Below are 12,591 nucleotides of genomic sequence, written 5' to 3'. Positions count from 1 at the left end.
GTGATGTACATGATCATAAGCTTGGAGCTGACCAGCCCGTTCTTGGGGATATCTGTGTCGATGAGGTAGTGGCCGTCATGGCAGATCCTCGCGCCGTTCTTGTACCACTGAACCTCGAGGTTGAGGACGGCCTTCCCCACGCACGTGAGGGTGTGGTATGACGCCCCATTGGGGAGTGACCACGACAAGGAACTTTGGTAGATCACGGGGGGCTCTTGCACCGCCAGCCAGTATTGCTGTAAAGGGGGACTTGCATTACCCTAAAAAGCTTGTGTAAGATGTAAATTTTCAACTATTATCTTGAAATTAATTAGACTCCCCTATTACCCTAAATAACCTGCTTAGTATTATCTTCAATTGAATTGTGCATCCCCGTACAACAGGCTTTACATTTTCCCGCCCCGAACTAACGTATTAGATAAGAACTCGCTTTTGTATTAACTAAAACATAGCTGGTATTTATCTAGAAGCCTTAATATTACTTAAAAACCGGATCAAGTATTAGCCTAAAACAGGCTATTGTATTACGTTGAAATTTCCCGCCACCTCTAAACAAGCTTTGTATTACCATAAAACGGGCATGTATTATCCTATTAAATTATTATCATATTATTCTTGAAACGGGAATCGTACTGTATTGATTTGCTCAGCCATTATACGATCGTTTGTTTTACTCAAAAAATTTAATTTTATTTTCATAAAACAGGCAGAAACGCATTAAGGCCCTGATTGAAAACCGAGAGGCTTCGAACAGGCTGCACCCTTAATTTTGTTCTTAAAAAGGACACCTGCAATGGAAATTCCTTTATGGCCATTCAATAGCGCTCAGTGAGTGAGCGCAGGGTTTTGACTTCTTCGGAAATTCGGCCTCATGACATCCGAAGAACAAAATATCTAACAGACATAACTGTTCTATTTTTAATTCCAGACTTGCTTTTAACTGGCTTGTCATTCAGGGGGTTAACTCGCATGCCACTGCCATTGATTACGTATATCAACTGGCTTGCCACTGCCATTGATTACGTATATCAACTGGCTTGCCACTGCCATTGATTGTATCAACTGGCTTGCCACTGCCATTGATTGTATAAACTGGCTTGTCGATAAATTTGTCGTGGACGTCAATGATGGTTAACGATAAATTTGTCGTGGACGTCAATGATGGTTAACGATAAATTTGTCGTGGACGTCAATGATGGTTAACGATAAATTTGTCGTGGACGTCTATAATGATTAATGATAAATCAGTCTTGGACGCCGAAAGCTAAACGATAACCTTGCAAGGTTTCAAATTAGACTGATAGATGAATTTTTTCGAAGACGCAAAAACGATAAGTTTGCTGTGATCGCTCATAAGATTCGAAGATAAAGATAACAACAGCACACCTGGACAAATATCATTATTATTATTATAAATCATTATTGTAGCTTATAAAGGCTAATTAAATAATATTTCACTAATTCTTCTTAGTGAATGCATTAATATAATTTATTGTGGGTTATTAATCAATAATGAACTAAATAAGCTTAAATAATAATTGATGTACCATATCAAGTATAAATAATCAGTATTGTTTTCATTTAAGGCCGACTCATCAATAATGTGTTAAATTAAGGCAATTAATAATTTTTTAATGCAAACTAATCAGTAATAAATTGATCTAAAGTTAAATAATAAATACTGAATTTATTTAAGGCTAATTGCTGACCAATGTTACTGTTAAGTTCTAGAGTTTGAAAAAAATAAAATGTCATTGGTCAGGTGATTGACTTGGGCTTTCACATTCACGTGAATTCACATTGACCAGTCATTCATATGTACCGCAGCCTATCCATAGAGCTTCTTTAGACATCGGTTAAAGAAGCTTTTTTTATTTTTATTGGTAAACTATATGAACTAAACGATGGTCTTGAGACAAGCCTTCCTCTTTGTCCTCTTTCCGCTAATAATTTCATGTGCATTCACGAAGTTTCATGGCTGGCTGATTGTCCTATTGATATTGAGCCGATTTTGTACAATGGGTATGTTGATGACATCTTTCCTTCAAGCAACCCATTCATGTGAGCCTTTTCTTTGATTATCTCATTCTGCAACATTCATCGATAAAATTTACTATGGAGATGGAAACCCAAAGTAGTTTGTCGTTTCTTGATTGTATTGTTACTAAATCTAAAGTTTACGTTCAGACTTCCGTCTACTTACCGTCTTGAGTACGAGTTTCTTTAGCTTTTGTTAATTTCGTTTTAAATTGAATAGTCTTCAAACTTTGATCGCATTCGGAATTCGAAATAATCCGTAAAATATTTCAGCCGAATAGGTTTCCTTCATGCCTTGTATTCAGTAAAATGAAACAATTTTCGACTAAAAGATTTTCTGCATCTATTATTGAGTTTGATACTAGGAAAACTATGTAATGTGCTTTGCCATTCTTTGGTAGCTCATCTGAAACAATTTCCCGCCAACTGGAAAGCTTATTTCTAAAATATTTTCCGATTATTAACTTGCATGTTTAACCATGGAATAATTTCAATATCGGTTCATAATTTATATACAATGACGTAGTTCCTGTCCCGAAGCGGTCTAATTGGGTCTAAAAGACAGTTGTGCGTGATGCGCATCAGCGTACGTAGGAATAACGTCACGTTACTTCAACATCCGGGGCCTATACTTTCAAAAAAAGGTAAGAGATCGTAAGCTCATCAGCCAATCATTGACGGCCTTTCAAACAAAATCCACCAATCATCGACAAGAAAATAGAGCGTAAGTACTTACGTTCACTTAGCGAGTTTTGAGAGTATGGCCCCAGGTTACTGAACACTGCGGCAGAAGCTTTCGTTCGAACCTGCCACTCTCTAACTCTTCTCACTCTGTTGGTGCCTTCACGCTGAACAGTGCGACGTGACTTCTTCTAAGAGCGATTTTACGATACTCGGTGCCGCCTCAGGTGGTTCGGATCTAATGATTTTAACATCGCGTCATTTTTTAAACGGAAACCTTGTCTCAATAACACGTACAGTTCTTTTCCCATTGAACTTAAATCGATAGGTTTTCTGTTCTTTCGCCGTTATCTCGTCCCTTAGGTTTTAATATTTTTCGTATATATTTGGATTTTCACTAATAACTGTACTCTTATTTTCCAAGTTTTTTTTTGAACTGACTGGTGGAGCTGGTCTCTGATACGTGCTTATGAAGATGTGGCGAATTTACGTGACGTTTTCTTTGCTCTGAAATTTTTACTGAACTTTCGATTTCAGCAAACTAATGATATTAGTAAAGTTCTTTAGCAATCTCAGGCCTTTGGGCGGCCAACCAACGGCGTCCATTACGGATTTTGTACGAAAAAGACTCATAAATCGTCTAAAATCGGAAAAATATTATTAGTTTAAAAAGTGTATGTCTAAATGCATGCGTGCATTTCCATGCACTCGCTTTTTGTGTTTTGTGGAGATCCGCACACCGACATTAAAATACTTTTTTTCTGGAACGAAAAAAATAAGCATATACTGTATGATGTACAGTATATGCTTAAGCATATAATAAGCATATATGTATGATGTACATCATATACTGTATATACAGTGTATATATACAGTAAATATTGTATATACTGTACATCTACCTGCATTGAATAATTTGTGTGCCCTTGTATAAAAACTCCTGTAGAATATTTGAAGATCATTAATATTAAAATAGAGATAACCACACACCCGCTATGGAGATAACCACACACCTGCTATGGAGATAACAACACACCTGCTATGGAGATAACAACACACCTGCTATGGAGATAACAACACACCTGCTATGGAGATAACAACACACCTGCTATGGAGATAACACACCTGCAATGGAGATAACAACACACCTGCTATGGAGATAACAACGGTATGTGACAGCAAGCTGTTAGCTTCAGCAACAAGCCTGCATCGGTAGGCTCCAGCATCGCTTTCGTTAACCTGAGAATGAAATTGTATTTAGTTATTTTTTCATCATGTAATTATTCATTGATTATCATATTCGTGTCAATTATTTTGTTAATTTAATATAAACTCAATTTATTTGAATATAATTTACATTGTACCGCTTGAACTTATTATCCTGATCAATCCCTCTATCCTGATGAGCGTTTATCCTGATTAATTACTTCACCTTAATGGTTATGAACTTCTTAAAAATTTAATAATATATATTCGGGGAGAATGAGCAGGATTCTGATAGAAAAATATTCAAGAATCCTAATCGGGATTCTGTCAAGGAAGATTATGTAAATATGCAGGATCCTGACAGGAATTTTGTTAAGGAAAATAACCCGGAATTCTGCGGCTATTAATTAAAAAAAAAATGATCCGGAATCATGACCAGAATCCTGTCACTCACGCTGCTGATGCTGAGGGAGCCGTTGGGCAAAACCGTCCACCGGGAATCGTTGATGGGAATACCGTTCCGGGTGACCCATTCCAGCCTCATCCCGGGGGGCAGATCCGCGGGGACCAACTCTGTGGGGTCACCCGCGTCCCCAGGCTGGGGCTGCCCATCCAGTGAGGGGGATGAGGGGGGAGAGGCCGAAGGGGAAAAGCCGGAGCGTGAAGAGGCCATGGCTGAAGAGCCGATGGGCGATGAGGCGATTGGGGAAGAGGCCATGGATGTGGAGGCCATGGGTGCAGAGGCCATTGGCGGAGGGGCCATTGGTGTATAAGCTAGTGGTGAAGAGGCCATGGGTGTAGACGCCATGGGTGCAGAGGCAATGGGAGCAGAGGCCATGGCAGCAGAGGCCACGGGTGAAGAATCCGCTGGGGAAGAGGGATTTTTCTGTTTCCTCCGTCGGGGGAGGATGAGGGCTTTAGCCCTCTTACGCAGCCGGCGGAGGGCAAGTCGTGGGCAGGGGGACGGGGTGACCTCACTCCCCGAGGGGAGTAGTGGGTTCCCTTGTAACACTTCCCCTCTTCCATCTTTCCCTCCTGCTATTCCATCAGTTATCAAAGCGTCAGCGCTTCTCATATTCTTTTCTTCGTTTAATTCCTTTTTCTCTGCCGCCCTTTTCTCGCCGTGTCGCCCGTGTCGCCCAGCCATGACAGCGCTCACGTCGCCCCCGTCATCGTCGTCCACAAGGGGCCGAGGAATGCTTTTGTCTGGGCAGAGAATGGTATGATGAAAGTGAAAGAAATTAAATATAATTTAGATAAAAGGATAAGTAGAAAGGTAGAAGTAGTATGTACGCATACACGGAATGCACTTTCAGGATTTAAACCGATGAATGCGTTGAGGTTGAAATATATATACCTTCAACATAGGAACTAAATACCATTGTTTAGGGTTAAGTTTGTAGGCTATTTATCGTCATTATAGATTACTCATATTATATATAGTTAGATAATTTATTAATAAAATAAAAATTCACTCAAAAAATTAAAATTTTTATGGACCTTTCGTCCCCTGTCCACTAAATTCATAATTTTTTGTGCTAGTTACAAATAGCTTAATTCAAAAAATATAAATATTTTTTAATTTTATAATAAAATCAAAAATTAATACAATAAATAAACATTTTTCACGTACAGTTCATTAACCTTAAACAACATATTAGCGACAATGCAAGCAACCATTCACTCCCAAAAATTTCCCTCCATAAAAAAATCCCCCCTCATCCCCCACCTGATGGAAGGGTTTCCTTGCGGGTGTAGAGGGGGCACTGGATGAGGAGGGGGGCGTTCAGCAACCCCACCACCCCCGCCGGGGGTTGCAGGGAAAGTTTCAGGAGGTGTTGGGGGGCCTCCTCCCCCAAGGTGGGGAGGAACGGTGAGTTTTCTGGGGGGAAGAAGAGGGGACGGAATTAGTTGATAATGTTTAGGAAAAAGGCGTTACCAGCTGGGAAAAACGGCATCCCCCAATGGGGAAAAAACGAATTCCCCCAGTTGAAAAAACGGTGTCCCCTCTCTGGGAAAAAGGCGTCCCCCGCTGAGGAAAACAGCGTCCCCCGTTAGGGAAAGTAGCGTCCCTCGTCGGAAAGTTAATGAATTAGATAAATATATTATAATTGATGTTTAATCATGCAGATAATTACCGAAAGGTCAATTCTGAAACACTGAACATATTGGAGAACCCAATTTCGAAATGGCCCAATTGACGACATCTATATTACAAAGCCAGGCTATACAATTTGGAAAGTGAATAAATTTAGTGTTATTAAGTGATATTTCGTGTTAAAGCATGAAATTTATTACCAAAAATTTAATATAGAAACAGATAAATCGACATGAAATTCACGCGTTATGAATCTACATGCAAATTAATGAATTCTTTGAGTTACATTATATATGAGGCTGAATCAGCCGTCTATGAATTGAATTTTTTACAGTGAATTTCATGATTCAACACCAAATATTCAAACCCAACTCGAGGAATTCATTCATTCCTTTCTTATACTAAGAAAGGAATGAATACTTCTTCTTAACAAGATGTCTGCATGAATCGTATAAATGTTGCTTCAGCCGTTCCGGAATCGCATTCACGGTGATCACAGATCAACTTTCATACATCAGCAAGAATTATCATCGAAGTCAAGAAATTAATTTACCTTCCAACTTTACTTAGGCTGCAATAAAGGCAAAGAAGTAGACTGAGCCATTTCAAAATTAGGTTCTCTTATCTATACATTCGTGTCAGTTCAGCTGTTTCAGAATTGCATTTTTTCTGGGAAAATTCCGCTATTTAGTTTTTTAATTCCATTGTCGGAATAAACTTTATGATGGCGCACTCCATTATAAAATTTAAAAAAATACAAAAAAAAAGAAAATTTTATTGTTGCACCGGAATCTAGTAAATATTGAATATTTTTTTTGTCTTTTTTTAATATTTTTTTTTGTCTACGGACCCGTTCGTTTTTAGGCCATCTGACAACCGTGTTGATTCGTGCGACACTTAACGTGTTGAATTTCATGATTCGACATCAAATATCATCGATCTAATTCATTTACTTACTAAGAGACAGCGCATGGAAGTAAAGCTGTTGGTTCAGCCGTTTCAGAACAGCATATTGGTGATAGCTTTCATGATTCAAAACTATAAATATCACGTAACTCCCGAAATTCATTTGAATTCCAACTGTGCGATAGTTTTTAAACTTACGTTGGAAACAGTAAATCAGTTTCGAAATTGTATTTTCCATAAGAACTTCCATGATTCAACATCATATATCACTTTATTCAAGGAAATTGCATTTTTCATTTTTAAATTGCACAGAGGCAGCATGAATTCAATAGATTTTAGTTCAGCCGTTACAGATACTAGGTTTTTCGGTAATAACATCTCGCGTCGAGACAGTAACATTCCTCGCTGTTACTTCAATCGAAGGAATTCGTAATGTAAAAAAAACTCAAGAGAAATCCAGACACAAAATATAAGTCAAAACATGGAACATGAAAAGGAAGATTCAAAATTTTCTAAAGCGTGCCTGAGAAATCAAAACACGAAGAATTTTTCAAAATGTCCCGGAGCTCAGATTTGCAGGCCGTAAAAACGGTCCGGGAGGCCGCGGCGCCAGAGCGTCTGCGGCCATCAAACATCGAGACGAATTGGGCCCAAGACCGTGGTTTGATGGGCCCTCCTTGGGACACATGATGGGGCACGGGCCTTCCATGGGCCAAAGGCCCTTCATGGGCCAAGAGCCCCCATCACCAGCGCTCAAAAAAATAAGTGAGAGTTTGTCCAAATATGAATGCGTTTTTGGCTCCTGTGGGTCACACTGACTCAGTTTGGCCCGATCAAAGAGTGTATCAGTGCTACGTCCGCTCTCAGTGCTCGTGCTGTGGCTAAGAAAGTGTATCACCGTTTGGACAAAATGATCCATTTATTTTTCTGATTGATCTAAGCATCAGCAATATTTTGAACGCGTTTTGGGCGGTCAAACGTCAGTGGTCCGCGAAATTTACCAAATAAATATATTGTAATTTAAATATTTGAAATATATTTTGAAATAATGAATATAAAAACAGAATGTATTCATAATTATTCATTAATACTCATATCTCCACGTCATGAGGGGTTTTTGGCCGCGTTATCGTCGGCCGCTCATAATTCGTCCAGTTGAGTTATATATTTTTATATGCTATTATATATTTTTTATTTATGTCAGATTTACGAGGACAGTTCGTCGTGTCCTCCAAATAAAAGAACTTGGACCGTCCGCCGCCATATTGGCCGCCGTGGACAAAACTTGGATAATCAGAAAATAGATTAAAAGATTACATACATAAAGGCATTAATCTTCTACACTCAGATACTGCATGGGTCAAATTGTCAAAAAGGAACGCACTTTCTTACTCACATCAGGAACAATGATAGCGAACGTAGTAGCACTGATACCTTCTTTTGCCGGGCCAAACTGTGTCAGGATGACCCACACAAGAGCGAGAACTGCATCGATATTTGTACAAAGTCTCCCTTATATCTGTGAGTGTAGGTGCCATGAGTTGCTGATTGCCTATTGCCGTCACGTGACAAATGGCAGCTCCGGTGGCAGCAATTTTGTATGAGGTAGAATGTTTATAATAAGGCGGTTAATCTATTACTTTTTATCTAATTAGTTTAAATGTTATATATTTAATCTTTATAATTTAAATGCTTTACATTTCATCTGTATAGTTTAAATGTTATAAATTTGATCTAATTATATTAAATGCTATAAATTTAATCTATTTAATATAAATGCGATACATTTAATCTGATTAATTTAAATGCTTTACATTTAATCTAATAAGTTTAAATGCTAAACACTAATCTTTAAAAAATGCTAACACTAGTTTTTACTCAACACATTAAAGTTCTGTATTTTTAATGCTATACATCATGTCTATGTAGTTTAATGCTATAAATGAAAGCTCTGACAGGCCTAACTTTGAGCCTAAGCACAAAATTTTGCGAAAATAAAATTCAATGAAGTTATTCCCTATCTATCATCTACGAGTGAAATGATATCATCTTTATTCTATATTAACATTATATATAACAATACAATGAGAAAGTATGCATTTTTAAAATAATCCGAATCATCAACGACCAACACTTGTGAAGTCGTACGTAAAATTAACAAAAAAATTGTAATGAAAACTAAGTATCTCTTTTATATTACTATATAAAAGAAAAAAAAATATTTTATTACAATAGGCATTATATATTAAAATCTATTATCCTGGCCGCCGATAAACCGCCCCTAGCTCGCCTGTGAGCTGAGAAGCTGAACAAGAAACTGGCGCTGAACTGCCGAGTCAGCGGCCCTGGCCCAGGCCAAATGGCATGAAATGGCCAGTCTCGGCGCCACGCTACACGAATGCCAATTGTGGCAAATGGCACGCGATGGGCCATTGGCTGGGGCCATTATCTTCATTCTTACTTTGATTTTAACGTTAAATTTAATAATTATTAAATACTGGTCCCATTAAATTGGAAGATAGTTAACATGTATGGTAATTAAACTAGTAAATAAATTATAATAAACGTTGGTGAATAGAGTAATAATTGAATATTGATGTAGGGGGAGGATGGAAGAGGAGGAGGATGGAATAGAGAGATGATGGAAGGGTAATATTTTCACACAATCAACGTGGTGCTAAGTTTAAGCAATAAGAAAACAAGGAATTTTTTATTCTCACTTTAATTAACAATGTTTTGTAATACATTCAAAGAGAGTTCAGGTACAGTTAGCTTACTGGACTGGCGCATTCAATAGGTTAACAATTGCTCAGTCGTTAATTAATAGACAAATCCAAAATACAATTCTCAGGATACAGTGTAACAAAGTGACGTAAGCGTGACGTCATACACTAGTTATGATTCAATAATTTATGACTAAGTTATGACTAAGTTATGACTAAGTTATGATGCACTAAGTTATAACTAAGTTGTGATACACTAAGTTATGATAGACTAAGTTATGATACACTAAGTTATGACTGAGTTATGACTAAGTTATGATACACTGAGTTAGGACTAAGTTATGACTAAGTTATGATACATTAAGTTCACTAATGAAGAGTTTGGCATGAAAACTCAAAAACGTGACACAATGTCGGTTTTTTGCATGCTTTAAATTTGACTTTATAGGGCTAGGGTTGTTCAAGTTAATGTTTATGTATAATGTAGGGAATCTGTGCATTTTTATTAAGATAAATATTTGAAAATTGTTTTAGAGAGAAATTTAGAGAACCTCTTATTATTTCGCTTGTATTTCAGAAGAACTTGCTTGGAATTTTACGCTATTAAGAACTGAAATTTTACGCTGTCACTATTAAATCAGAAATTTTTATTAAAACAACTTTTTAATAACAAAACCGTTCATTCGAACCTGGCGGTCACCAACAGAACAAATACGATGCTTAGGCTCGCTCAACAACCTTTAACTTCAAATTTCGAAATGGCCCAATTAACTTCTCCCCCTCTTCATTACCTATTCTTCTTATGAATTTAGTGACGCGTTCTTAACAAACGATAATCTAATAAATGATCAAATAAATTGATAATAAATAATTAAAAATTTGACGGAGTGGTGATGAATTTCTCACCGGAAAAGTAGTTGGAATATTTTTAATTGAAGGTTCATATAGGCGCGTTAAAGGCGGCCATCAATACGACGATATTTTGAGGTTGGCAAACATATACATTTTTAGGCGGCATATAGGTGGCCACATATACGCTGCAGATGACACGGTGGTGACACGCTATATCAGCGTATACTTATATATATATGCACTTTTCTACTGATTATTTTATATGTAGGATTGTATATACTGCAAACAATATGCAAAATAAATATATATGCAATAATATATGATGAATTTGTTCAGTATTTCCCCAGCTAATTGATAGCTGATATAGCGGTCACTCGCTTATAAAATATAATATTAGTTTCACACTTACCAAATAATGTGGCGTGAAAGTATTGAAAATTACAATAAATCAAACGAAGCCCCAACGTGACATCCCTCCTCTTAGGATGCCAGTAGGCAACTGCACACGCGTCCCCCGCCCTCTAATTTATTATGTTTTTGGTGGGTTGCCAACCGTCGGCCAAAATACGCATATGAACTCACGTATAAAGCAGATACGTACACGTATAGAGCAGATACGTACACGTATAGAGCATATACGTACACGTATAGAGCACATACGTACACGTATTGAGCAGATACGTACACGTATAGAGCATATATGTGCACGTATAGAGCATATACGTACACGTATTGAGCATATACGTACACGTATAGAGCATATACGTACACGTATAGAGCAGATATGTACACGTATTGAGCAGATACGTACACGTATAAAGCATATACGTACACGTATAGAGCAGATACGTACACGTATTGAGCAGATACGTACACGTATAGAGCATATACGTACACGTATTGAGCAGATACGTACACGTATAGAGCATATACGTACACGTATAGAGCAGATACGTACACGTATAGAGCAGATACGTACACGTATATAGAGCAGATATGTACACGCATAGAGCAGATACGTACACGTATATAGCAGATACGTACACGTATAGAGCAGATACATACACGTATATAGCAGATACATACACGTATAGAGCAGATACGTACACGTATAGAGCGGATACGTACACGTATAGAACAGATACGTACACGTATAGAGCAGATACATACACGTACAGAGCAGATACATACACGTAGTCTCACGTACATGCACGTACAGATCCGGACTCACGGACCTGTATATGACCGTATCAACAACAACGTTCATCATAACCCTGATGATACACAAGATACTGTCCATCATTCATGAAATGATATAACATCATCATATGGATGATGATGTCAACATTGTCTGCTTATTTGATGGTATAAAGTTACAGGCGCGTTAAAGGCGGCCATCAATACGACAATAGTGAGGTTGGCAAAAGTATATACATTTTTAGGCGTCATATAGGTGGCCACGTATACGCTGCAGATGACGGTGGTGACACGCTATATCGGCGTTTACTTAAATATATATGCACTTTTCTACCGATTATATATTTTATATGTATGATTGTATATACAGCGAACAATATGTAAATTAAATATAAATATATATGCATTAATATATGATGAATTTGTTTATTATTAACACAGCTAAATGATAGCTGATATAGCGGTCACTCTCTTATAGAATATAATATTAGTTTCACATTTACCAAATAATACGACGTGAAGTACCGGAAATAATAATAAATCAAACGAAGCGCCAACATGACATCCTTCCTCTTTGGATGCCAGTAGGCAACTGCACACGCGGCCCCCGCCCTCTAATTTATTATGTTTTTGGTGAGCGGCCAACCGTCGGCCAAAATACGCATATGAACTTGTAACTTTTTAAAATTACTGCATAAGCAGTAATTTTAATCAACTTAATATAATTATGTAATTATTTTATATATTGCATTATACGATATAATTTATTATATTTTACATTTTATATTATTTGTATTTACAAAAACATGTCCGTATATTGTTCGCCTATAGAGCGGCCTGGATTGCCAATTAGGATATCGCGTTGTTTGATTCATCGTGACGATCAATTTC

The 12,591-nt window shown here is 37.4% G+C and overlaps 1 protein-coding gene across 1 annotated transcript in view; it reads right to left on the bottom strand.

The window, feature by feature from the left end:
* The window catches only part of LOC108664643, a gene marked incomplete at its 3' end in the record, with an annotated part of 10,980 nt that extends 10,326 nt beyond the window's left edge, over positions 1-654 (bottom strand). The window contains 2 exon segments of the mRNA XM_018151267.2: positions 33-236; positions 634-654. Coding sequence (XP_018006756.2) covers positions 33-236; positions 634-654 — 225 coding nt within the window.
* Between the last annotated feature and the right edge of the window lie 11,937 nt (positions 655-12,591).

This window comes from Hyalella azteca, unplaced genomic scaffold (genome assembly GCF_000764305.2).
Source record: "Hyalella azteca isolate HAZT.00-mixed unplaced genomic scaffold, Hazt_2.0.2 contig4161, whole genome shotgun sequence".
NCBI lineage: Eukaryota > Metazoa > Arthropoda > Malacostraca > Amphipoda > Hyalellidae > Hyalella > Hyalella azteca.
The sequence above is the reverse complement of the archived record's forward strand: the minus strand, read 5'-3'. Positions and strand labels throughout refer to the sequence as shown.